The sequence below is a fragment of the Ochotona princeps genome, chromosome 10 (genome assembly GCF_030435755.1).
Source record: "Ochotona princeps isolate mOchPri1 chromosome 10, mOchPri1.hap1, whole genome shotgun sequence".
NCBI classification, from domain to species: Eukaryota; Metazoa; Chordata; class Mammalia; order Lagomorpha; family Ochotonidae; genus Ochotona; species Ochotona princeps.
In genome coordinates this window covers 68,606,517-68,632,658 of record NC_080841.1, presented here as the reverse complement: position 1 = coordinate 68,632,658, position 26,142 = coordinate 68,606,517, and the positions used below count along the sequence as shown (strand labels likewise).

Sequence of the window (26,142 nt, the reverse complement as noted above, 5' to 3'; positions counted from 1 at the left end):
CTCCAGCTGTGGCAGCCACTTGGAGAATGATTCAGCACATGAAAGATGTTTTTGTCTTTCCTTTTCTCTGTAAATCTGCCTTTCCAATAGGAGTCAGCTTTTTTAATTAAAAAAAAGGGGGGGGGGGGCGGGGAGCAGGTTCACTGGTGTCTGTCGTGTCACTGCTGCTGAGAAACCTTGCCCTAGAAGTCTTGGTGTATCCACCTGCAGCACAGAAGTTGGAAGTTGTTCAGTGTCTACTTGCTACTGAAAGCCATGCGGAAATGACACAAAGGCACTTTTCCAAACTTTCATGGAAAATAAAATTAGAAAGCAGATTTATTTTGGCATTAAAAAAAAACCACTTGGAATCCATTTGTAGTTTTCTCATAATACTCATTTTCCATTGGCTTCCTTAATGAAAGATATATTTATTTGAGAAGTGCAATAACAGGGACAGAGAGAGAAAGAGATCTTTCACTTACTGGTCCAGTCCCAAGCCAGGAGCCGGGAACTCCCCCTGGTCTCCCATGTAGGTGGCAGGGACTGAGAGGCACTCGCACCATCTCCCATAGCCTTCCTACTTACATTTGCTGGGTGCTGGAGTAGAAGTGGAGTAGCAAGGACTTGAACTGATGCTCCGATATGGGTTGCTGACATTGCAAGCTGTGGCTTGTACCTGAAAGAAACTTACCTTTTGATTCCATTTTCCACAAAAGTTTTGAATTATCCTTTTATTGTGTTATATCCTGCTATTGTGTTATTCTCATATACTTTCGTTCTGTTTTAGCTTCATTTTCTTCATTTTATCTTCATTAGCTTCATTTTCTTTTTTATAGTTTCTTCTTTAGTGGGTACATCCTTTTAAATTCTCTCATCTGGACCTGACATGATATGGCAAATAAAGCCATAGCCTGCAGTGCCAGTGTTCCATATAGGTGCTAGTTCAAGTCCCAGCTGCTCCGTTTCCTATTCAGCTCCTGCTCATGTGCCTGGGAAGGCTGCCGGTGAATGGCCTGACCACTTGGACCCTTGCGTCCACATGGAAAACCTAGATGGAGCTCCTGGCTTTGGCCTGGCCCAGCCGCTGGCCATTGCAGCCATCTGGGAAGTGACTAATGGGTGGAATGTGTCCCTGTAACCCTGCCTTTTCAGGAAAGGAATACATCTTACAGGAAAGAAAAAAAATCTATTTTCAGTGTCTGTTAATAGCAAAGTCTTAGAGTCTTTTTATTTGGCCCTTTATCGATTTTGTCAATGTGTTTTGAAGAACAGTTAAAGTGAATATAGGGGCCTAAGTTGGCTGTTCCTTGTTTGATTTTTCCTGGTTCTTCGGTGGAAGATTTTGTTGCCAGGTTTTGGCAGCTTCTGTTGTTGAGGCTGAAGTCAGATGTCAGTTAGCTTGTCTTTTCTTTGAGGGGCAGTTTGTTTGTAGCTTTTAGCACCTCATCTCTGCATTTTGACTTTGATATAAAGGAGCAAAAGCATTTTTTTCCCTTCTTATTTCCAGCTGGGACTTTGTGGTTAGAACTCTTGGATTTGAGGCTCTTCATCTTTGATGGGTTCTGGAAAAACCTTAGCTATGATCTGTATAGAAGCCCTGCCCCATTTTCTCTATCCTGTTATGTGGGAACTTTGATTAGATGGATGTGTGATCCGCTGAATGTGTCAGTGGCTGCTTTATTTCCACATTCTCCAATTCTAGCTCCTGTTCATTCTTTTTTTCTCTGTCCACATCATTATTTGATGTTAAATCAGTCCTTAGATTTAAAAAAAAAGTATTATTTTTTATTTGGAGGAGTTTCAATGTCTTTTTACTTTGAAAACTTTTAGACTTACACAAAAGTTGAAAGGCTAGTCCTGTGAACCTCAGAAACCATAGAACCTTCACCCAGATCTGCCAGGTTTCAACTTTTGACCACATTTGCTTTATTTTCTCTCTCTCTCTCTCTCTCTCTCTCTCTCTCTCTCTCTCTCTCTCTCTCTCTCTCTCCCCCCCTCTCTCCCCTCCCTCCTTCCCTCCCTCCTTCCCTCCCTCCTTCCCTCCCTCCTTCCCTCCCTCCTTCCTCCCACACATATACCACCTCCAAATGGAATCTTGAACCGTTTGATGCAGACAATATATTTTTTTCCTGCATGTATAAGGACGCTTTCCAGCATGATCACGAGATCCTTATCATACTCGAGATTTAATATTAGTTTATGATTGAACACACACTAAATATCCAGTGTTTCTCAGTTGTTAAGTAGTGTCCTTTATGATTCTAGTCCCTTGCAGTCAAGGATCCTGCGCAGTATCTGATACAGCATTTACTTCAGTCCTAACTTGTTAGTCCTAGCTTTTGAGTATTTTTTGAGAACCTGTTTGTGTCTCTGTTTGTCCTGATTCTCATACACAAGGTAATGCAGCATGTATGTTCTCTCCTTTTCAACGTGGGGCTGTGGTTCTAGGGAACTCATAGGGGGAGCCATTCTGATATTGAGAAGTAGTCTTTGCAGAGAGTTTTGGCATGTGCTTTTGCCAGGTGCCCAGGGAAATGTGTGTGCCATGAGTATGTGCAGCTGTGCTGTCAGCTTCAGTTTCACAGGCTGCCTGAGTAGCATTGACTTGGATTGGGTGAAGACTGTGTGGTCTGGGTAGGTTTTCCTTGATTTCCCTCATGTGGAATAAACAATGTTCTAGTTTGAGATTTGGCAAATGCCTTGGAGAAGAAGCTGGCTTTCTTATTCTGTTTAGCTCTCTGGATTCTTGTGTCCACTTACTGTGTGATCCCTGGGTATTTCTCAACTAATTTCTTGCTCATTGATGATTAAAAAAATTACTTTTTGAATGTCACATTTATAGCTCTGTTCATCCAGATGATCAATTGACATACCTCCTGTGAGCAGCTTTCTCACATTTCTGCTGGGGTACGTTTGCTGCAGAATATCCCCGAGTTACGGGGCCAGTCACCCTCCTGAACAGGTTGTTTGATATAAGACAGTGAACATTTGGAGAGTGCCGGCCAAAGATAGTCCTAATTTTTAAATTTAATTATTACTAATTATTAAATAAATTTTAAAAATGTTTGCTAGCAGTAGCTGTCATGATCTCAAAGCTACTCTAGGTGAATCACCCCAAGATACAGGAGGTTATTTTTCATAGTAGAAGAAGACATCTTATTGCACAAATTGTAGTAAACCTGGTATCACTATCAAGTTATTTTTATGAAAAGATGTATGTTGTTTTGATTTTCTTAAATTAATCTTACTAATTGCATTGCCTTTTATTTAGGTTCTGGGATATTTTGTTGTACTTCTACATAGACTTACATTGTAAGGTGCCACAATTAAATGAGAAGAAATTTCAAATTCTGAATTAGGTCTTCCATTTTTTCCCCAAGTGCTATATTGCAAAGCACACAGAGCTCACTTTGCTGTAATGCTTCTGCAAAGCTGTCTTGGTCAGGTTTTGTGAGCATACTAATAATAGCCTCTTTGTGTTTTAATATGCAGTGTTGGAAATCTCTCCATCCTAAGCATTCAGAACAAATTACAGTGATATGGAATCAGATGTAGTTAGAGACACTGTTTTACCTAAAGTGATAGGAAGGGCCAGTTGCCCATAAGTGTTAACCAAATAACTAGTTGTTGAAAAATGTGCAGTGGTAGATTGCTATTTCAAGGCAGGGTGGTGTTAACAAGCATTGACAATTGTGAAGTTTCCTTGGTCTCCCAATGGACAAGGGTACAGCGTAGCTTAAAAGTTCATGGAATATGTGTCTAAGGAAACAACTATTCATGGACTCCAAATGTCAGAGTAAATGTACTTTTTAACCCTAGTTTCCATGAACTTTCTCAAATCCCCCTAATGTCTGAGGTTTTCCATGAGAAACTCTATTCAGTGTCCCTACTCAATTTCTGATCTAACTTACGGAATAATCAGAAAGAGAGTTTTCAAAAAACTCATCTTGTCCATATCATGGTGTTCTCTCATCTCATTTTGTTTACACACATACACACATCTGCCTGTTGTTTATTAGCTTGGGTTCTGTGGGCAGTTGCATGGAAGGTAGCAGCTTGCTCTCTTTTCTCTGCAAGCATTGTTTCTTTGTGATAGATGTTTCTAGGATTGCATTTATGTTTGAAAATGACCATTATCAGTTTTACCTCACCACTTACAATAATCAAACACTTAAAACTAAGTTAATTTGTTTTGAAAATGATCCAGATGTATTCAAAATGTCTCAGTACTTACAGCTAAGCAAAGTTGATCTCTTAGATTTTTCATTTGTCTGCATATTGATGTTCAAAGAAGAAAAATCCTTGTGTTTCTGACCATTTATAGCTGCTTTCGTCAGAAGAGAACTACCACAGCCTTTGTTACAGCCAGTCAGATAGTCAGTGTGGTTCTGCTCCAAGGGGTTGGTCAGAAGAGTTGGATGAACGTGGGCATACCTTATATACCAGTGACTATACTAATGAAAAGGTACATGCTTTTTTTTTCTCTCATCTAGTGTTTGTTGACAGAGAATCCTCTTGTAAAAAGTTTTAGTAATATAAAAAATTTATGAGAATATTTTTTATTGCAATTCTGTAATTATGCTGAGTGACCACATGATAAGTCGGTATAACTACTGATTCATGGTTTGAAATCATTCGCGATCACGAAATTTTTGTGGTGTTGATTTCCATTTCAAACAGACCTGTGACGAGAAGACCTGCTGTGGGTTGCATTTCAGTTTCTTCAAGAAGCATGCACGTTTCTTCATGTTTTTCTTACGGAATCGTTTTTTTTTGGGAAATGTTTTCTGTCAGTGAGCATTGGCTTTGCTCTTTCTTTATTATAACCAAATTTGCATGAAACCAAAACCATGAATCTAGTATTTTGTGATTTATTCATTTGGAAATGAATGTTGTGTATGTATTATATCTGGTGTCAAATGGGTTGATTGTGCTGCTTTAGAGAATAGACCTGGGGGAATAAGTGGGTGCAGATTTGTGCTTCTCTTAGCTTCCTGCCTCAGTTATTTGACATCAGCACACAGGCAGCAGTAGTTTCCTTTGTTTTATAATCAAGATCATGTTTGTATTTAGTCTCCCACCCCCACTCATGTCCCCAGTATTAAATTGTATGAAGTTCTTGCTGTTTTTACTTAAATTGTGTTGATAAAATATTGGCTAAAGAAGACAGTTCCTAAGGATTTTAATGATTAAGACTTCCCTGGATTGCTTAGTGCTGTGTTTAAAAATTAAAAACAGTTCTATGTTAATTTTTCAAGCCTGTCCAGGATGGCATTGTATCTGTGTACCAGTGCATTTGAATGCCTGTATGTCATATGTTCCTTGTTAGGATGTTAAGTGATGCTTGGATCACTAGCCCAACATTATATGAAAAAGAAATAAAAACGAACATTTAATATTGAGTAACAAACCTTCTTACCAAATTGAAAATGCAAGTCTACTAATATGTGAAGTTTATCAAATTGTTTTGCAATAGTCTTATGAAAGTAGTATAAAACTTATGAGAATGATATCTGCTATTCTATCTTTGTAGTAGTGACTTAAACTCACTTTTATTTAAACACCTGTTATATTTTTATAGTGGCTCAAACATGTTGATGATCAAGGTAGACAGTATTACTACAGTGCAGATGGATCTCGGTCCGAATGGGAGTTGCCAAAGGTAATAAATCTGAATGTTGAATTTCTGTGAATAATTAGCAGATGAAACGATGTCACAATATAATTACAGCAGATTTGTTGTTGAAGCAAGAAGATAATTTGTTTCAGAATTCATTGTGAAGCCCATAACTGACTAAACTATACTAGTAATTTATATTCAGTTATTGTTTGGCTTAACTTGGAATTGACATTTCATCATTCCAGGAAATAACACTTGTCTTTATGCCAGTAATGCCATCTTACAATAAAGATTCTGGAGTTTGAATTTTCTATATGAAGCCTTTCATGTAATTTTTTTAAGAGGAAGATAAATTAATGTTTGAGATTGTCTTGAATTAAATGTGTTATAATTGAATTAGTCATTTTCTGGGATAGGCAGCATATGGTAAGATCTTTCAGGACCTGGATATTTCTTTTCAGACAAGCATGCACATGATGGCTGAGTTTGGCTAAGGCAGTATGTTTCAGATTAGTCATGTACATTTCCTTATTGGTACTTGAGCTAATTTTACATACTAGCTGAGCATTTAGATTCTAATTGATATTCTGTTTCAGTATTTGAGAAAAACAGCTATAGGCAGCAGGCAAAATTATGATGTCAGTTATTCCATAAACTTAAATTTTAAAGAAGTTCAAGTATATGCAAAGAAAAATGTCAGTAGTGTAAATGATTAGTGAAGAAAGGAAAAACCACAATGTATTACTAATTGGGTCAAGTTCACTGAAAGTTACTAGGTGTTAGAAGAGCAGTGTGGTGTTAGTAATTAATTCAAGCACACACTGATTTTTTTGGTTCCTGTTGATGCATGGAGTTATGGTTCCAGTCAGCACCTCAGCTCCTCAGTTGAGTTAGGTTGGAGTACATCCTTCTGCGGCATAGTGCCTGAATCCTGGAATCAGGAGATGAGTCACAGGGCTTCTATTACGTGATTTGTTCCATGTCAATGTCCTCTGAAGAGCAGAGGCTGCCACAGGGGGACTTCAACACTTGCCTTCTCATCATACACTGCATCGAGTTCCAGGGACCTTTGTTAAGAATCATGCTAGAAAAAAAAACAAAAACAAAAAGAAAACAAAAGAACGAAAAAACCAGTGATGGTTCTGGACTTTACCGTGTCTCTGCAGTCTGTTCTACGTTGTTAGCTGCAGAAAAGTGGGTACACTTTAGAGGTTTTGTTTTTTCAAGATTAGGAAACAAACGGAAGTCTGAAGAAACCAAATCAGGGCTGTAGGGGAGATACCTGATGGGCTCCAGTTGACTCTCACCAGTTTGCCTTTGTTGGATGAGAGGAAGGAGCAGGAGCGTGGCTGCTATGGGGAATGGCTGCCAGGGGAAGCCTCCCCTAGGCATTTTTCTGTTAAAACACGTGGCTTGCTTTTTCCCAATAGACAGATACAACTGCTATTTGTTGCTGCAGGAAGCGAACAAGTAGAATACCTTGAGCATCCACCCCAGAATGTCCTCTCAAGCACTGGCTTGTGCTGTGACTGGACCAGTTCTGTGCCTTGGCAGGTGTCACACTGACTGTACTTCGTCTTCTGGACCATACTGTTACAGCCATGTTTCACCTCCTGCCACACTTCTTTGAGCAAATGTTTCAGAGTCTTGATCCCAATTGTGTAAAATTTCCATTGAAGAAATTCTGTTCTTGTCTGCACCTACTCTGGGTGCAGCAGTGTGGACACCCATTGAACAGAAAGTTTGCTCCATTTGAATTTTAAAGAATGAATAGTGTAAGCTGAACTGATTGAGGTGTCTGAATTTGACTCTTGTTTCTTCTGCAATTGTCAAATGACGTTAATTTTGTGCTCACAAGTACTGTGGACTGACTGCCCTGCCACTGCAGGCTTCCATCTTCAGCATCATCTTGTCCCATAGAATGAGGAACTCATTTATAAGTTGCCAGTTTCAGTGGTCCGTTGCTCCTGTGAAATTTTCACACAGCATCAAGGATGTTGTCACTTTTCCACCCAAGCTTTACCATCAAGTTAATGTTCATTCTTAATGCTCAGGGTTCTTTTCACACCAGTGTCTCATTGTTCTTAGTGCCTCAGGCCACATCCTGCCCAGACAGAACAAGTTAATGACAAATGTTTTATTGCAAAAGATTTCTGAAATCTACATACTATTTTTTCACAATATGCATTTTCGTTGAACTATTTGGAGACCCCCTCATATATGAGGAGCAGTTGGGAGTCTTAATGGTGGCTAACTATTCTGTAGGATTTCTTGTTAGCTTCTGTGCTTTCCTTGGTCAAAAGAATCTCCGATTCATTGTTTGGACACTTAGTCATTTCTGGAGATCGGTGAGAGAGGAAGAGAAGAAAGAATCTGAGTTACATCAGAATCTCACAGGAGTATTTCATTAGCACCAGAAGTGGATGTGCTGTCATATCACCATGACAGGTCCTTACTTTCAAATATGATTTCTGCTTCTGCTGCCATTTCCCACTTGGTTAAAAGCATTAGGTTTTGGCAGTTTCTTAGCCTTCCAGTTAACATGGTTGTGGAGAGGAAGTTTGAGTTGCTTAAAGTTGAAATGAGGAACTATATAAAAATACCAGAACTACTATTTAGTGGGTTATTACTGGGTGATTGAAAACAATTGCTAGTTAAATTCTGTATCCTAGGCAATTTAAGACTTTAGATAGTTCTTGAGTAAATTCTAGAAGACTTAGAACCTCCAGTACAGGTATTAGAGGTTTAGCTTAGCTCCTGTTTTCTGAATACTTATTTGTTGTTCAGTACTTGTGGGTGTTCTGGTGAATACGAGTCCATAGGGTATGATCTTAAGCCTTAAGAAGTTGCTGTGAATTTGGAAGAAGCATGTTCTTGTGACAGTGAAGTGGATAGAATATGTGCATTCATGCATGTATTTATATGTGAATTCCTGCCATTGACTGACTTCAGTCATGTAACTTGCTTTTGCTGATGAGATGTAAGCAGACACAACAAAAAGGAGAGAGTTGGAATGGGCTGGAGTGTCAGGGACTACTCTCATTTTGACCATGGCAGAATCATGCCCAGGCTAGCCTACTGGACACAGGAGGAGAGGGAGAGACCCATGGAGCAGTTATGCAGAATGGGCTGTTTTAGATAAGCCAGCTTTTTTTTTTAACCATCCCACCAGTGTGTGGAAGAAAATGATTGACACTTCAGTAAAGCTAGTTCTTTCTAGTCTTCTCATTATTCCTGCCTTATTCCTGGTGACCACCACTAAAGGCAGCACATCTTTTTGTATTACGTGCTGTGCAGAATGAGACCTGGATTCCTGTCAGCCAGCCACTCTTCACTAGCATTCAGGAAACAGCCGCTTCTTCACCTCTGCCCAAACCCTGGGGAGGCTGGAGCTTTATTGACCAGCTCTGCCCCCACACGGGCAAGGAGCCCTGTGGATCATGCTCACCCTGCACTGAGTGAATGATAGCGATACCCTTCCAATGAGGGGATGGCAGGAGGGATGAGATGAGAGGGAGGTGTTCAGACTGTACGTGTGGCTTAGGCATAATTCTGAGGGGGCCGAGCAGGAAAAGAGCCAGAATCAGCACAGCAGGAGCCTCAAGAACTGAAACATGATGTGGAGTTCTGCCAAAATGTCAGCTTGGCCTGTGGACAACATTCAAATGGCAGAGCAGAATAGCACAAAAAAAAGATTCTAAAACCTACGTTGATATTTGAACTGTAGACCATTAAAGTGGCGCAAGATGTGTATTCTCAATCTTAAACAGTTTGGCTGATGGCCTGCTGCAATGGGAAATTTAAGTAGAAATCAGAGTCTTCAACTGTTCACAATGCCAGAATATATCCCACAATTAGATTTTCTACAGAGAACCAGGAAAATCTCCACTTCCGTGAGAAAAGACAATAGTGCTTAACGCGGAGATGGCCCATTTAAGGGAATCCTCTGATAAGGATTGTGAAGCAGCTGTCACAGAAAGCAAGAATGAACACCTTAAGATGATTGAACATGTCTAAGTCTTGGCAAAGAAATAGAGGAAAAAGGGCCCAGAAGTAGTTACAACTGAGATCCCTAGCACCCTTGAGGGAGACCTCATTTTGTAGGTATTTCTTTTGTATATGACCTGTTCTTTATATTCTACTGATGGGTTCGGGAGTAGCCTTTAGAAACTTGTCCCATTGCAGAGGAACAGTCATAATATGTTCAGCCTTTACGTAAAAGCACACACAGATCTCTTAACCAAGAAGAGTGGTCCTTCAATAAGAAATGACTGTTGAGTAGATAAGTGTTATTTCTAAAATCTAAGCCAAGTTAAACTCATGCAGATTTTAGAAGTAGAAGCCATGTAAGAAGATTGTTTATACCATGGGCTAGTTTTAGAAATTATGATGGTTAATAGTTAGTTGCCGGGAACCTGTGAGGACATTGATTGATGGATTTTAGGCTTCTGTGATAGATTTTAGACTCTCTGAATGAGTTGGTATTTCTATTACCTGTGTTTTACACCTGAAGAGATTGAGTAAATATTTTGTTGTCCATCACTTGAACTGTCTAACACCAACTCTGCCATCTCCTCAGCTGTGTCACAGTGCTGGTGAAAGATGAGAAATACGGGTATGGAAAATTTATGTGGTATTGTAGGATGAACTTTGCACAACAGCCGCATCTTTGGATGGTTTAAAATCTGCTTCCATTTCTGTTACTTACCAACTGCGTTTTGTTTTCTTTAGTATAATGCATCATCTCAGCAACAAAGAGAAATTATTAAAAGCAGGAGCCTGGACAGGCGGCTGCAGGAACCAATAGTGTTAACAAAGTGGAGACATAGTACCATTGTGTTGGACACCAATGACAAGGTAGGACTCTTGCGAAGGATTTGCCAAGAACTCTGGCAGGTTTTCTGTGCAGCAGCGTATTGTATGGTGATTGTCACCATCTGCACTAACATCTCACTTCGTATAGCATTTCTATTATTATAAGAGTCTTTGCTAAGACAAAGGATCTTGAACAGTTTAAGCATTTGAACTGCACCTGTGATGAATGTAGTTGTATTATTTATGCTGTCCTTGCTTCTTTTACTAAATATGGAGGGTGTGTTAAAGCAGTGGTATTCTGGAATCTGTGCTTTTAAAAATAGGCTTGAAAATACTTGGGCATTGAGTCCTCCCCAGGCGGGGAAGAGTCCTGGAGATTTGTAATAGAAAAATTCATCCAACTCCAAGTACCAGGCTGTTATTTAGGATTTAGAAAGCTCCTAAGTACAGTATGAATGTATTTCAAAAAAGTTTGTCAAATGGATAGAAATGAATTTGTGTGCAGAATTTTTTTTTAGTTTGTTTGCCTAATTTTTCCATCATGTATGTTTTTCATGAACTTTCTGAAGATTCCTCATATTTTGAAGACTTCTACTGTAGGGTAAAAGTCCGTATTGAATCTAACCCACTGTTTGTGCTAGAAAAACAAGATAATTTTGGTGAGATGTTAAACTGTCTTCCTCCTTTTTAATCTCTTTTGAGCTTCATTTTCATGTGTTTTTTTCCCTTATTTTTGTCTTTTTTTGTGGGGGGACTTTGTTTTCAATCTCTTACTAAAAACCATTTGCATGAACTTCTTAGTTTGATTTTCTTATTCATCTGATTGTCCCTGAGTGGTGAGAATATAACTTTCTTGAAACCAGAGGTTCATTCATTTTCATTAGAAATATCTCCCTTACTCTCCACCTCACTGATTTTTAGTCAATCCAGAGGGAACTACTTGATCAACTAAACAATTTTTATAACTTATTATGTTCCTTAAGATAAACCTGTCTTTGAGGTTATGTAAAAGGGACTGTTGCAGAATAGATTACCTGGTATGTGATAAGGTGTGAAATGTTTATTACACACATTGTAACAAAAGAAAGCCAATATAAGCAAGTGTTGTTAATGATGAATCCTATTTCATTTGGTTGATAAGATCCTATTTTATTTGAAAGAGAGAAAAGGTGTGTGTGTATCTTCTTACTGAAACTAATATTTGTAAGTATGTATGTGTATACATTTGTAAGATACATAAATGTAAAAGTATAAAGTTCTTTGTTTATAATAGTTATGTTTATGATACACTATTACTCCATTGTTGCTTCTGTGAGATTGAGCATGCTCTGAAAAACAAATCATAATTACCATTATTCATCTGATACAAGTTTTCAGAAAAGCTTGGATGAGGCTTAACTGGAATTAGATGTTAATTTCTTCTTGTAAGGATATTTTTGGATAAGATTTTAGTAGAGTCTCTATGAATAATGCTGGCCTTGGATGTTTCATCCCAGACTTTGCCCTGCCAACATTTGTCTTGTAACCTGGTTCCTGGGTTTAGCAAATGGATGATTGTAAAACTAAAGACTTTTTTCCCCAAGTGAACATATGTTAAGTTAATGGTTTCTGCATTATTACTGAAAAGCAACTCCCACGCTGACAGAAGTTTCTCTGACTTAATAAACACTATAGTGACAAAGGTGTGGAGTTAGTTAGATGCTCAAAGGAATGATTTGATAGGGAAATCCATAAGTATTAGCACGTTTTTTCTCTTTTTCCTGATATTATTTGAAACATCTAAGAGAATGGGGACAATTTAAATGGGGCTTGGATATTTGATACCAAATTCTTTTCAGGAGTATCTGCCATGAATGGTGTGATAGACCTTTGTACTAGCAATTATGTACTGTGTTGATGGCCTCAGACACACTGTGGCTTTGCTCTGATAATATTCTTAGAGGCTTATTCATGAAAGCATTTTTTCCCCTCGTGAAACATGAATATTAACAATCCTGGTTTCTTCCTTACAGTTAAAATCTTACTTATTTCTAATCAGTGTAGACTTAGCCATAAATTGCCTGTTACAATAACAACAGGTTAGTTTGTTTTCTTCCCCATGGCTGTTGGATAATTGGAAACCCTGCTTCTTCCAGTTGCTAGGTCTTGCTCCCTGCATCCCAAGAGCAGGTTGGTGAGATGACCACTTGCACATTGCTTCCAGGGACAGATTTTGTGTATTTTGTGTGTTTAAGGCACGATTTTAAGGCAGCGTTCATCCTTGCTTCTGAGTGATTCTGTGTGCATTTTTTAAGTGTAATTGTGGTAGGATATACTGCATTTCTGTTAGCTTTTTTTATGACACCTGTAGTTTCAAAGTCAGTACGGAGTTCATTTTGGAGCTGAATATAGATGTCAAATGATAAGGAAAGCATTTTTCTTAGACAACCTTAATTAAGTTCTCTTGCTGTGAGTGGAGGGAGAAATGGAGTTATATATAAAATAGAGTAACTGTTTTCATTACTTATTTCTTGTAGGAATCTCCACCTGCCTCCAAACCATGCTTTCCTGAAAGTGACTCTTCTCCCTCGTCGCCCAAGCTCCAAGACACAGTTAGTGTGGTGGGCGCTGATGGGCTGGCATCGACCCCTTGCCCTAGTCCTTCTCAGCGGATTCACTTTCTCCAAGTGCAGTGTTCAAGCATTTCTTCTGTTACAGTCCACCAGTCTTCTGTTGTTGTTTCTTGACATCATGATTAAAAATAGGTTGAAATCAAGAATTAGCTTTGAAGGGCTTAAAGCATTGTACTTTTTGCCAGATTATGAGTAATGAATGTACCCTATATTTGAAGTGATGGATTCATCTTTGCTTTTTAAAACCAGAAAGATAACCCGGAAAAAACTGTCAAGTCAGGCTTTGCCTCCAGCCCTCAGGCCAGCCACCTGGAGGGGAGCAGCTTTCCCCTGCTTCCTAGCGAGCAGGTGCCCTCCCCTGGCCCAGTGCAGTGTCCTTCAGTCTTTTCCTGACACCTGGGACTTCTCTGCAAACACAGTGGTTCACTTGGATGGTTTCCTTTCTTGTCTGTGTGTGCTTCCAGCCTGCCTGCCCCTCTTTGGCTTCCCTGTCTTGCAAATGAGCACCATTCTTATGGGGCCAGGCTTTGACCCAGTCAGAATACAGCATGGAGCATGCAGGGACCATGGGGAGGACAGCTGGAGCTGGGCAGCCTCGCCCACCAGGGCACCTCTGCATGGCAGTGTAACACCGTCCTCGCTCTTAGCTGTCACATCCAGTTACTGTCAGTTTTGACTTATGAATTTTTCTTGAAATTGGTGCCTCTTCTCTTTCTCTCACTGGCACTTCCCTGGGTCAAACCCCCTCATTTCTCTGTGTCCTTCTCAGAAGAGCACTCTGTTTGATCTCTCTTACTGCTCCTCCTAGGTGCATCCTCTCTGCTGGTCATTTCTCGCTGCTTCTCCAGCTCGGCTCACACCTAGAGGCAACTTTAGACCCTCAGGTGGCATATCCAGTCTTTAGCTCCTGGGCCTGGGGTTTGTTTATTTTCACCTCCTACTGTTGTACTGTCAGCTGCGTCCTATTTCCTGGTTTGCTCCATCTCTGATCCTCCTCTTTCTATCCCCAAAAAGAGTATCTTTTCCCCTTAGCTGTAGGTTCCTCATAGCACTGAACTCAACTATATGATGGTAGATTTTTGTAGTTTTTTAAAGATTTATTGTATTTTTATTCCAAAGTCAGATATGCTGAGAGGAGGAGAGATAGAGAGGAAGTGGAGCTGCCGGGATTAGAACCAGCGGCCATATGGGATCAAGGCGAGGACCTTAGCCACATACATTTTGAGTGTGGCAGACTTTGTTCTTAGTTCGTTTTCAAGTTAGAGTGCTTCATGTGTAGAACACTAGTGCTTGGGTGTCCACCTCTTCCTTTGCACCAAGCATCCACGTGCACAATTCTGTGCCATTTGGAGGCCATCACAGCCTCAGATGCGAACCCTAACCAGACTGGGTCCCTAGGCGTGGGACCATCCACTGCTCTTATTTTTCATTCCTGGATTCCCTCCCTACTCCCCCTCTTCTGCTTTTAAAAATTTTTCCCCATACAATTCCTGTTGGGGTGTTTTTTTATGGGCTTACTTCCCGCCTGTGTGCCCCTGCAGTTTCTGTGCTCAGTGTCCACTCCTGTAGCAGCCTGAGCTACATCGCCATTCCCACAGCATTGGAAAGATTCTCTTCTCATAGTTTCGCATTTAGTGGGAATGGGGTACGTTGGGGTGAGTGGGGGGACAGAAAGTTGAGAGAGCTCTTCTTTAACATCCTGTGCATGCGTAGAACTGTGTAGTTTTTGTTGAGGGACCACGGAGTTCTTAGGAAAAATGGCAGTTTTGCCAATGTGTTAAGTCTTAAGAGAACAGTTATTGTTAGACTTTATGTGGAGTTTTCCCCAAGATCTCAGTGTACTAGAAATGTAAATCAACACAATTTTTCAGCTTTGTAAATAGATGTGAGTTTTTATCAGACATAGCATAACCAGTTGTTATCTTTTGGGCATTACAGAAAAAATAATTCATTATTTTGTATATTACACAGAAAATACCTACATTTTCTAATAATGTACTCCCCATCTATATTTTCTGTGTGTGTTTATTAGAAAATGTAGGTATTTTCTGTGTATTAAGTAATCAGGAATAAATTCTGATTGGAAATGTTTTTCTTTGTTTCTACTAAATTAAAATTGACCACTGTCTCATATACTAATGTACTGTGCTTACCAACGTTGATGAATGTGATGGGCACAGACTCATTCTGATTCAATTCATTTGAGTGGAGGAAGACAAAGCAGTGAGAAAATGTCTGCTATTTACATCTGTGAAACTTTTAAGGTGACATTACCTTTAGTGCTATGGTTTTTGCCTACATAATATTGGCTGGTGAAGCTTGTGTCATCGTTTTAACATCAGCAGCCTAATAAATATTTTTTGCACAGTCCATTTTACCATCTGACTATATGCTTAATGAAGCACATATTAAGTCTTTATGCTGCATTAAAACTAACCGCTTAACAGCAGTTACTTTTGAGTGGTTATTAACCAGTCTCTGTATTTGTCCTCCCTCGTTATTTTTACAGTCAGACAAAGTAGGTTAGTATACTGAATAATGTTCAGATTATGTAGTTATAATAGTGGAGTAAATAATTCCTTTTGTCTGCTATTTGCACATAAGTAACTTTCCTGGTGTTGAGTCATTTATGTGGAAATCTAATTCCATAGCAAAGCGCCTAGTAGCTGCTGAGGCTGAAGAAGAGGAAGCATTTGTAACACTGTAGAGCGTAACCCTGTCTGCTGTGGAGCTAAGCATGCCCCCATACTGACTAATCCTTTCTCATGAGCTAATTTCTAGGCTCCGACCATTTTGCTTAGGCCTGTGTTAGCACTTACACTTCATTGTCTTCACTAATCCCACATAAACTGTGTTACTCTGTTCCACAGGGGCAAGAGAAATATGGATTATTAAATGTAACAAAGATAACGGACAATGGGAAAAAGGTTCGGTAAGTACACAACTCTTTAAAATTCTTATGCAATTCATCTAATTGAATTGCTTAATATATTGCAAATATATGCTAGTAGAGATAATTAAGAGTTTCAGAAGAATTTTTTTTAAAGATTTATTTATTGCAAAGTCAGATACACAGAGAGGAGGAGAGACAGAGAGGAAGATCTTCCATCCGATGATTCACTCACTCCCCAAGGGAGTGCAGCGGCCTGTGCTGCGCCGATATGAAGCCGAGAACCAGGAACCTCCTCCAAGTCTCCCATGCGGGTGCAGGGTCCCAAAGCTTTGGGCCGTCCTCGACTGCTTTCCCAGGACGCAAGCAGGGAGCTGGATGGGAAGTGGGGCTGCCGGGATTAGAACCGGCGTCCATACGGGATCCTGGCGCATTCAAGGCGAGGACTTTAACCACTAGGCCACGCCGCCGGGCCCCAGAAGAATTTCTAATCAGTTGTTTTCTAATATAAGCAGTAGGTTATGAATTGTATGAAAATTTCATTTGTCTTGACGTGGTCTTAGGTAAAATAACATTCAGAAGCGATCCAGGAGTGGATTCTCAGCAAACCTTAACTTTCAACTTAGCTTTACAGTTATTTTTCTTGTTACTATTTGCAGTAAGCAGCAGATGCATATGTTAAGAAACAAGGTGTAGTCAATAGTGCGCGAAGAGTTGGTTAGCTAGCCACTGGTTCCCCTCCCCAGAAACAGTGGATGTCAGTTTCCGGGATTTTTCTGCTTTTCCCCATAGGAGGATATGCCCTTGTGTGAAGACACACGGGTGACTGTTTTCAGCAGTCTTCTCTGTCTGGCTGGGAGCTGTCACTTTGCTTTTAATTGTTGTATAGCTGCACATTGTATGTAGTTTATAAGTATGAGGAGACCTGTCTGTTGGTAGGCATTTAGGATGTTTACAGTGTTTGCTCCCTCAGTGTAGATGTGTTACTATGCCTGTGTCGAATCAGTTTTGCAAAAGTAGAATTGCTAGACCTTTTACAAGGTCATTTTGATAGTGTTACAAATTGTGCTCCAACATGTGGAGACTGGCCTGCCTCCGGTAGCGCTGCATATCCACAGCTTTTTCCAGTGCAGTGTGTTGCCAGTTCCCTTGATCTTGGCCATAATAGATTGGAAAGAAAGTGATATTTCATTTGTATTCCTTTTTTAGAAGGGTAGAGTATCAAAAGCCATTTGTATTTATTTTTTATTGAATTGTCTGTTTAGAACCTTTATTTTTCTGTTGGATTATAAAACTCTTTGGTTAATTTGTAACATTTCCTGAGGAGTTAAGGAAATCAATTGTTTGTAAGTCACATTTCCTGCAGCTTTAAAAACTGCTGAATTGCTGCAGTTCATACTCAAAATGAGATATGTGTGTTAAAAAAAGAGCTTCAGCTTTACACATAGTTTATTTGTAGTATTTTTTCTTATTTAAACTGAAAAATTTTGGAATTTGGAAGTTTTGCTTCCAAGTGCTCTGAAATAGCATCACAAATACTGCAGTTCTGTGTTCTGTTGGCTGGTGGATTGGCTCTGTGTTTTTCCCCACGTCTGTTCTGAGGGTGTGCAGTGCAGTTAGCCATTTGGCCACTCCCTGCTTTTATTATTGCTGTTTTCCTATGATGAGCAGTAGTCTTAGCGACTCAGACTTCTTTTGGACTGCTTCTTGTTTCTCTGGGAAATCCTTTCTATCTTCAAACTTATGTACATAGAGTTCAAATGAACGGTCTTGTAATTTAAAAGAATATTTTTTTTATTAGGCAGATTTATATAGAGAAGGAGAGGCGGAGAGAAAGATCTCCTGGTTCACTTCCCAATGGCCAGAGCTGAGCTGATTGGAAGCCAGAGCCAGGAGCTTCTTCTGGATTTCCCACGTTGGTACAGGCTGTTCACTGCTTTCCCAGGCCAGAAACAGGGAGTTGGATGGAATGTGCAGCAGCCAGGACACTCATATTGGATGCTGGCCTTTGCAAGTAAAGGATTAGCCAATTGAGCTTTAATTTTTTTCTTTTTTTTCCCCAGACTTGTAATTTTCTAACAAGTGATCTCAATTTTTTTTTTAGTTAGAGGACCTGTTTAAACTTTTAAAAATTGAGCATTCCAAAGGCCTTTTGTCTATATAGGTTATTCCAGAGGGACTTACTGTGATAGGATTGAACAGAAATTTTAAGTATTTATTAATTAAAAAAACAGTAACTTCTTGCAAACATGAATAGTGTTCTTAATGAAGAAAGATGCTTGTATTTTCCATGATGGATGTTTTGAGGAGAGAGGCGTCTCTGCAGCCTTGGGCTAGACAGAGGCAGTGGATGTCACCTTGCTTCTGCTCAGTGTGTCGTGATGTGTGTCTCTAGGCCATGTGGTGAACAGTCCTCCCTTACAGTAGCAGTTGGAGGATTGCTCCAACGGCCTTTCCAGGTCATTGTGCAGTTCTGTCCTCCCAGAGCTCCACAAAGGGTTGTGCAGTGAAGACTGAAACACTGCAGCGAGCTTTCCATGTGTTTCAGAGTCTTCACCATTTAAAAACCATTTGTGTGTTGTACTTGAGTGAATCTTCACCCACCCATAACTTTATACTATTTTGTGGTTCACTTGGAAATTCTGGTTCACTGAGTTTGCTCAGTTTTCCAGCAACTATGTGTTTTATAAGTGACAGTTAGATAAACTACCAAAGCATCACGCATCAGTAATACCACAAGTCATTGCTGTTTTTACGTGTGGAGAAATTCACAAGCAATGACAACTAATGCAAAGTTTTTAGACATTCTATTTTGTGTTTGAAATCCTTTATTCATTTTTATGGGAAAGGCAGATACACAGGAGAAGAGACAGAATGATCTCCCATCTGCTGATTCACTCCCAAAGCAGTTGCAATGGCTGGAGCTGAGCCAATTCAAAGCTTCCTGTGAGTTCTCTAAGCGGTTGCAAGGTCCCAAGGCTTTGGGCCATCCTCCACTGTTTTCCCAGGCACAAGCAGGGAGCTGGATGGGAAGTGGAGCAGCAGGGACACAAACCAGGGCCCGTATGGGATCCCAGAGCGTGCAAGGCGAGGACTCTAGCCAATAGTTATTGTGCTGGACCCTAAACTTTTACATGTCTATTTTTATTTTTATTATTATTTTATTATTATTTCTCCCCTGTGCCTTCCCAGTACCCTTCCCTCCCTCTCTTCTCTTCAACAATATTTGCAGTCATCATTTTTAATCCACTCTATATTCACAAGCTTAATTTCCCACTAACCATAAAATTCAAGAAGTAAAAGGGCCGCAAGTCCACATTTCCACCCGAATCTAAATGTGCACTAGAGATGACCATCCTGCCTTGAAGTGCGTGTTTCTTCCTGCGCTTTTTGTGTGTTTTTAGAGCTTTTGTTAGGGTGCAGCCCGGCAGTACGAAGTGCGTCCCCATTGTGTGGCAGATCTCCTGAACATTTCCATTTTCCCGTACTGTAACTTACCCACGAAACATGAATTCCCTTCTCCCCTTCCCTACTTCCTTTGGCAAAAACATTTCTGCCACTTATTCCAGTGAGTTTGACTATTCTAGATGCTTTCTAAGTGAAATCTGCTGTTTTTGTGTGCTTAATGTTGTGCCTTCAAGGTTCAGACTTGCTGTCAAAAGCTTTATTTTTCTCCTGTCAACAAATGCACAACCAACAAAAACAGTTTTTCTTTGAGATGACAGGCTCACTTGGTTTCTTTTTAAGATAATGTCTGTTTGCCACATAGACTGAATAACTACAGTATATTGATTAGTCATTTTTTCAGGAAAAAAAAATTGAGTTCCATGGAGGAAAACGTAACTAATTTAGCTTGCAAATGAGTCACATGGGTGCTTCAGTTCTGAAGGCACCGCTGGTTGTTTCAACATTCACGTATTGAAATACATATTTATTAGTCCTACCATTTTTCTCATTTTGAAAATTAAACTAAAAATGTTATTTAAAGTGGGAATATGCTAATTTCATAATGGAGAGTCAATAGATGAGTAGCAGACTTACAGTATAAAATAAATTTAAAAGTAAGAATAAATCCTTCCAAAATGCCCTGAATTCCATATAAAATGGAATAAAAAACACATAGCAAAATGAAGGCAGAACAAGCAGCATTATGTCACATTGTCATGTTATTATCAATAAATGTAAATGGACTGAATGTGTTAATCTTTTGAAATAAAGTGGATCATAAGGCAAAGACCAATAATATATTATACAAATAAGAAAAAAGATCCAGATGAAAAGATTCTTTTTAAAAGCTCAGTAAGGTATGTTGTTGTATGGAAAGTAAAGCAGGAATAGGAATTTTTTTTAAAGATTTTTTTTTTTTTTTTTTTTGGAAAGACAGATTTGCAGAGAGAAGGAGAGACAGAAAGATCTTCCATCTGCTGGTTCATTCTCCAATTGTCTACAATGGCTGGAGCTAAGCCAAGCCATTCTGAAGCCTGGAGCCTATTCTGGGTGTGTCTCACGGGTCCAGGGTCTGAGGACTTGGGGCATCCTCCGCTGCTTTCTTAGGCTACAAGCAGGGAGCTGGATAGAAAGTGGAGCAGCTGGGACAAGAATTGGTACCATTTTGTATTTTATTTTAGACTTACAAGGAATCAGGATCAACTGTGGGTCTAGGGCAGCCCTATTGGGAGAAGGGAAGTAACAAAGAAAGAAAGAGAAATCTGTGTTTATTTGGCATTGGGGAAATTGAGGAAAGCATGTTTGTCCTGTTTTTGATTGTGATTAAGAATTCTTGCCACACACAGCGTTCCGTTTGTGTGACTTGCACATAAGTTAGTGTGCAAGTGCACTGTGTGCTGGGCTGGTTCCAAGGGAGCTCAGTGAGGCCACCACCCCTAGCTTCTCCGCTCTCTGGTGTCTCTAATTCCATTTCTTGTGGAGTCGTATGATCAGGTCGGGGTTGTCCCAGTGAAAGGATTGCTAGACTCAGGAATTCCTTTGCGTTGTAGATAATGCTGAGACCGGTTAAATTAGCTGGGTTTTAATTTCTTAATAGTTGAAAGAACTGAGCAAGTAATGCTTTAACTGGCCATCTTTGTCCTTACAGGAAAAACTGGATGTCTTCATGGGCTGTGTTGCAGGGTTCCTCTCTACTGTTCACCAAAACTCAAGGAAGTAGCACAAGCTGGGTGAGTATTTCTCTTCTCTGGAGGCTTAAATCATGTGGCTGGTATTAGGGTAAACCCAAATCTGCACAAGTAATTCCCAAGGACCTTCTAGTTACAGTGAATGTGCAAATAAAATTGTTTTTTTTTTCCTTCTAGTTAAAGATGACTTTTGAGTCATTTGAAAATGTGTCATATTATTAAGATCAACAGGGTGTGTTTTATCTGTTGAACTAAAAGGTGGACTTTCTCCTTGGGCACGACAGAACAAATTTCATTCCTTGAGTTGTTTTCAGGATTTTAAAGCTTTTGTGCGCGCGCGTGTGTGTGGGGGGGTGGGGGGGGGCCTCTGCTGTCTGAGATGTTAGAAAATAAGCAGTAGTAGGGTGAGCCTGTTTGAGCCGTGTTCTTACCCTTGAGGATCAGACGCAGTATCCTTGTCAGCAGCTTTTAGAAGAAAAAACATTTGAAAGATTTTTGCGTATTTGAATGCTTGAGGAGTGTCCTTACTCTTCAGTTTATTTGCAGTAGAAATAGAAGTCCTTGGCATTGGTGGATCCAGTCACTCAAGTTTCAAGAGTGCTGGATGCACACCAGGTGCAATGTGCACCTTTTCCTCTCCAGGAAGTCGGAATGCTCAGGAACGTTCCGTGAACCTTGCAGCTTCATCAGCAGGCGGAGCTGGGCTTAAAAGTTTAGCACTTTGGCCTCAGAGTCCAGGCTCTGCTCACTTCTTAAAAGTTTTAGCAGTCGAGTTTGAAGTGTCAATGTGCAAATAATGTTTAAAAACGACACTATTCTAGACTGACTTAGAACTGCTTTATATCTTATCTCGACCAACGTTGTTTAGAAGCACTGAGTTCCTTTTGAACTATGGGACCAGCAGACTTTAGGTTTGATGGAAGGGAAATCCCACTGTAATGTCCATGCATGTGCCAGTGTGCTGAATCACAGGTGCCAGCAGAGTGGGACAGTCCTCAGCTTCTGGGACAGGCAGCCTCAGGAGTCCACATGGATTGAGTACAAATACGGGTGTTCTAGGACATTGCTTTTGTTTTGCTCCACCAGTTTGCTTTTCTCCTTGTTTTGTCAGTACAGTGAAAATGGCCTGCAATATGCTTTCGCTTTAAAAGGTTGAGATTTGGATTGACCTTGACTGGAAGCAGGCAGAAAGCATGTGCTACGTTTGTGCTCACCCAGTGCTAGAGGAAGGCCTCTGCAGTTCTTCGTTCGTGTGGCTCCACTTTTATTTGGAATTGAGTAAAGAAGATAATGAAAGAAAAGGGATGGAGCTAATACTCTGTCTTAATAAATAAGAACACCCAAAGAAAGCCGAGTAACAAATATTTGTCAATTGCTGAACTTGAGGAAAATGGAAACTACTTTGTAACTTGATTTTACCCCTTGGTGTAGCCATTCCAATAGAGCAGTGCATCTATTGAAAGTTGCAACTCTAGAGAACCTTAGGGAGTTCTGAACTCAGAACTGCCACTGACGTCACGTGTGATGTGTTCCTGTTGGTCAGCCACAGTTGTGTTACTGTGTGACCACATGGCAGGAGCAGAAAGGTCATTTAATATTTACTTTATATGTTGCAATTTTGAAATTTTAGAATTGTTTTTAAATTTTTAATTTTTGGAGTTCAGTATTCAAGTTTTTGCCTTTATATGAGATTTTAATAACATTGCTGTATTAATTACATTATTTCAGTGAGGTATAATTAAGTAAAATACAGCCACAGTGTTTTATAGTCTTCACCAAAGACGAAACAAATCTTGGATATGGTGAAATGCTTGGTTAGAGTCAATTCTTCATTCTCATTTTATGACTAATCTCAATCTGTCTTGCTTTCCCCATTCCCACATATTAATGTGGTAAAACCAATTTAGACAGCCTCCATAACAGCAAGTATTTTTTTAAAATTTAAGTGTGGGGTTTGCTGAAATACACAAGATAGTCCTTTCTGGATTTCAGATTGTTTAAAAGGGGGGGCGGCTCGAGAGCAGTCTAGCTGTTTGTCAGTTCAGACAAGAGCAGGTCTGCTGGTGTTCAGCCGTCTCCTGCTTCACAGTGACACCTGCAGCCGGGCTGGGCGTTCAGCAGTCCCCTGCAGGGAGCTGCCCTGTCCTCCCAGGGAAGGTTTCCAGTGTGATGGGGCTGCGTTCTGGCAGAGGGTTCTTTAAGCACTGGCTTCATGGTACCAAAACAAAGAGGTGCTTGGGCAGAAATTGATTCCCCTCCACCTTCACCTGAGGGCATGAGCCTCCTCCCCCTGCCTTGCGGCTCACAGCTGGATTCTTGTCCTCCCCTGTGCTAAGGATGACTAAGTGAGGTGTCTGTGCAGCATGCCGCTGCCCTTCAGACAACAGGCCCAGAGAGCCTTTTCCTGGAGGAGGCTGCTCTGCTGGAACAGGATCAAGGAGCTACAGGTTTTGTTCTTTTGCCTTTCTATTCCTCACCACCTTTCAGCTCAGACATTTCAGTGTTTGTTCAGTGGACAGAGCAGCCTGCTGTGTTCTGGGCGTTGTGTTCAGCTCAGCGGTTTAGAAGTAAATAAATGATCCATATCTTCAAAAGTGACATTTTCTAACAGAGAAGAGGAGACAGGCAAGCAGTCATAATGTGACCCAGTGATTGTCCATTATATCCCTGGAATATTTAAAAACCCACCCCATGGCTACCATTCATCTGAGGCCAGTTTGTTCTTGGTTGTGGGGGAGTGGTTAACATGTGACTAACACCCCCACCACCAGTGTGACAACTGAAAATGCCTCCAGACATTGCCAGAGGTAGATGGCGGGGCCATTCCTGAGAGGTGACTTAAAAAGGCACTGTGTAGACAGGGCCCAGGAGGAAGGTGGTCAGGGACTTGGGAGCCACAGGTGAATGGTGTGGCAGAAGTTGGCTCCCTTACCCCTCAAGGCTTCTGCTTGCGACCGTGGGCCAAGACAAGTCTGTTGGAGCCAGATTCTCTAAAACAGTTCATTTAAAAATAAAATTGTATAAACAATTGCAAAGTCAGAAAGTATTCCAGACCAAATTATGAGGTCTTCAATAAGTGCCTGGAAGCCTAGCTGTGCTCGTGTGGTATGTCTGCATGTGGAGAAATTTTTTTTTGTTTGTTTTGTTGTCCTCTCTAGTGCCATGATGCTTTTCTCTTGTGCCTCATTTTACCATTGTGCACTGTGATGACACCATCATTTTCTTCCCTTTTCCCATCAAGTCACTCTGCCAGCCGGGCTCAGTCTCTGAGCTCTTGCTTTCGCTGCTTTCTTCTTGGAAAAGTTCTGTCAGTCGCCGGCCTGCTGTCACATATGTCAAGTGTGCTCCTGTTTCGGCTGTCACTGTATGTGTTCTTGTTGCATGCCTCTTGCCATTGTAATTCCGTTTTCTTTGCCATGAATCCATTGATGGGGAGGTGACTGCAGCCAGGAAAAGCAGGACCAAATTTTGGGGATGTTGCCATCTATCACATTATTTGTGCAGTTTATAACTTTGTGGTTCATTAAATGTCTTTTGAATGACAAAAGATACGAATGCAAAGTGGCATACAGTTAAAAATTTTACTGTGATTTTAAAAAATTATGATTTCCCTGGTAAAGTCAGTAAATTATCCTGAAGTTTGCATTGATTCCTTCGATAAATTTGATGGAACTCCTAAATTTAGTTTTGTTTTAACAACTACATCATGTAAGTTCACACTGCTAACCTGAAGGGATAAACAGGAACAGGTGCAAACAAGCCATTCCCGAAATGTCAGGCTGATCAATACAAATAGCACCTGAGTTCTCGTGAGGTCCGCGGGTAAGATCACTTCCTGTGACAAGTATAACTGAACTGGGAAACATTTTAGCAGATGTAGTTTGCTGCAGCAAGTGCAGGAGATGTTTTTCACCTGTCTCTGTGACTTTGGGATTGCAGTACAACAGCACTTGGGGATTTCAAACTCTCCAAGCCTTTCACAAGCCTTTCAGTGCCTGAAGAATGCTACCTTTCTGTTCCAAGTGAACTGACCAAGTAGAAGTTTTAAGTTAGAGACGGCAAGATATGGAGCAAGTGTATGTTTTCATATACATTTCCTACTGTTTGTTCACCTTTTCCTTACCTAGCTGTGACAAGACAGTTGGGTTCTTTCTTCCCTCAGTCTCCCGTGGTCCGTCATGCTCCAGTTCCTCTCGTAGTTGCCTCACAGAGTTCCTGAGGCTTCCTAGCGTCCGACTATGGTTACCATTCCCCGATAGAGGCCGAGTCAAACATTTGGAGCTTCAGTGTGTGCTTTTTCACAAGTGGTTGTTGTTGGTGACATGAACAATCGATCAGGAAATAGCTCTCGAAACACATAATCAGATTTAGAAAGGCTTGTCAGGTGGAAAATTCACTTGGTAATGATTTATCCATATGTACAAATAGTGCCTGATCTTTTTAACCTTTGCGTTTTACAGTAGTCATGCATAGTTTAGGATGAACTCCAAAATGTAGAACTACAAAGCTCCAAGCGTACGTGTGTTTACTTGTGTTTGTAGATTTTCAAGGGTAATGTCAACTTTCTCTCTGCGGGAGTTCTAATTTGTGTCCTGTTTGCATATAAAGGCCTGTTCACATAGAACCTCACAGAGTTGGGATGCTTTTCACCCACTTGTGGGGGTGATAAAGGATTTCTGTGTGACTCTGTAAGCTTTATTTTGATGGTATTTCAGCCATGTTACTTCTTTTTCTGTGTAATGCATGTTCATAGCTTGTAAATGTTTTCCAGGTTTAAAGTAGGTGTTATTTTATATAGAGAGAATGGAATTTGAAATAGCTATCATATATTGTTAGCAACATTAGTCTTGCATGTTTTTTAATATACCCACATGTTGCATGAATGGTCTAATAAATGCATTTCTCTTTTTCTCAAATGAAGTTTGGGAGTAATCAGTCCAAACCAGAGTTCACGGTGGACCTCAAGGGGGCAATGATTGAGATGGCCTCCAAGGATAAATCCAGCAAAAAGAATGTGTTTGAGGTAATGAACAGTTTCCTAAGGGTCCCTCCCTCCCTCCCTCCCTCCCTCCCTCCCTCCCTTCCATC

The 26,142-nt window shown here is 40.4% G+C and overlaps 1 protein-coding gene across 4 annotated transcripts in view; it reads left to right on the top strand.

The window, feature by feature from the left end:
* The window catches only part of ARHGAP12 (Rho GTPase activating protein 12), a 112,023-nt gene that overhangs the window by 72,067 nt on the left and 13,814 nt on the right, over positions 1–26,142 (top strand). The window contains exons 4-10 of one of the 4 annotated variants that reach the window (XM_058669570.1): positions 4,307–4,447; positions 5,564–5,644; positions 10,334–10,459; positions 12,934–13,008; positions 15,900–15,961; positions 21,015–21,096; positions 25,976–26,077. In XM_058669570.1, coding sequence (XP_058525553.1) covers positions 4,307–4,447; positions 5,564–5,644; positions 10,334–10,459; positions 12,934–13,008; positions 15,900–15,961; positions 21,015–21,096; positions 25,976–26,077 — 669 coding nt within the window. The remainder of the gene's footprint in view (positions 1–4,306; positions 4,448–5,563; positions 5,645–10,333; positions 10,460–12,933; positions 13,009–15,899; positions 15,962–21,014; positions 21,097–25,975; positions 26,078–26,142) is intronic. The other 3 variants (XM_058669572.1, XM_058669571.1, XM_058669573.1) reach the window with 3 other exon arrangements.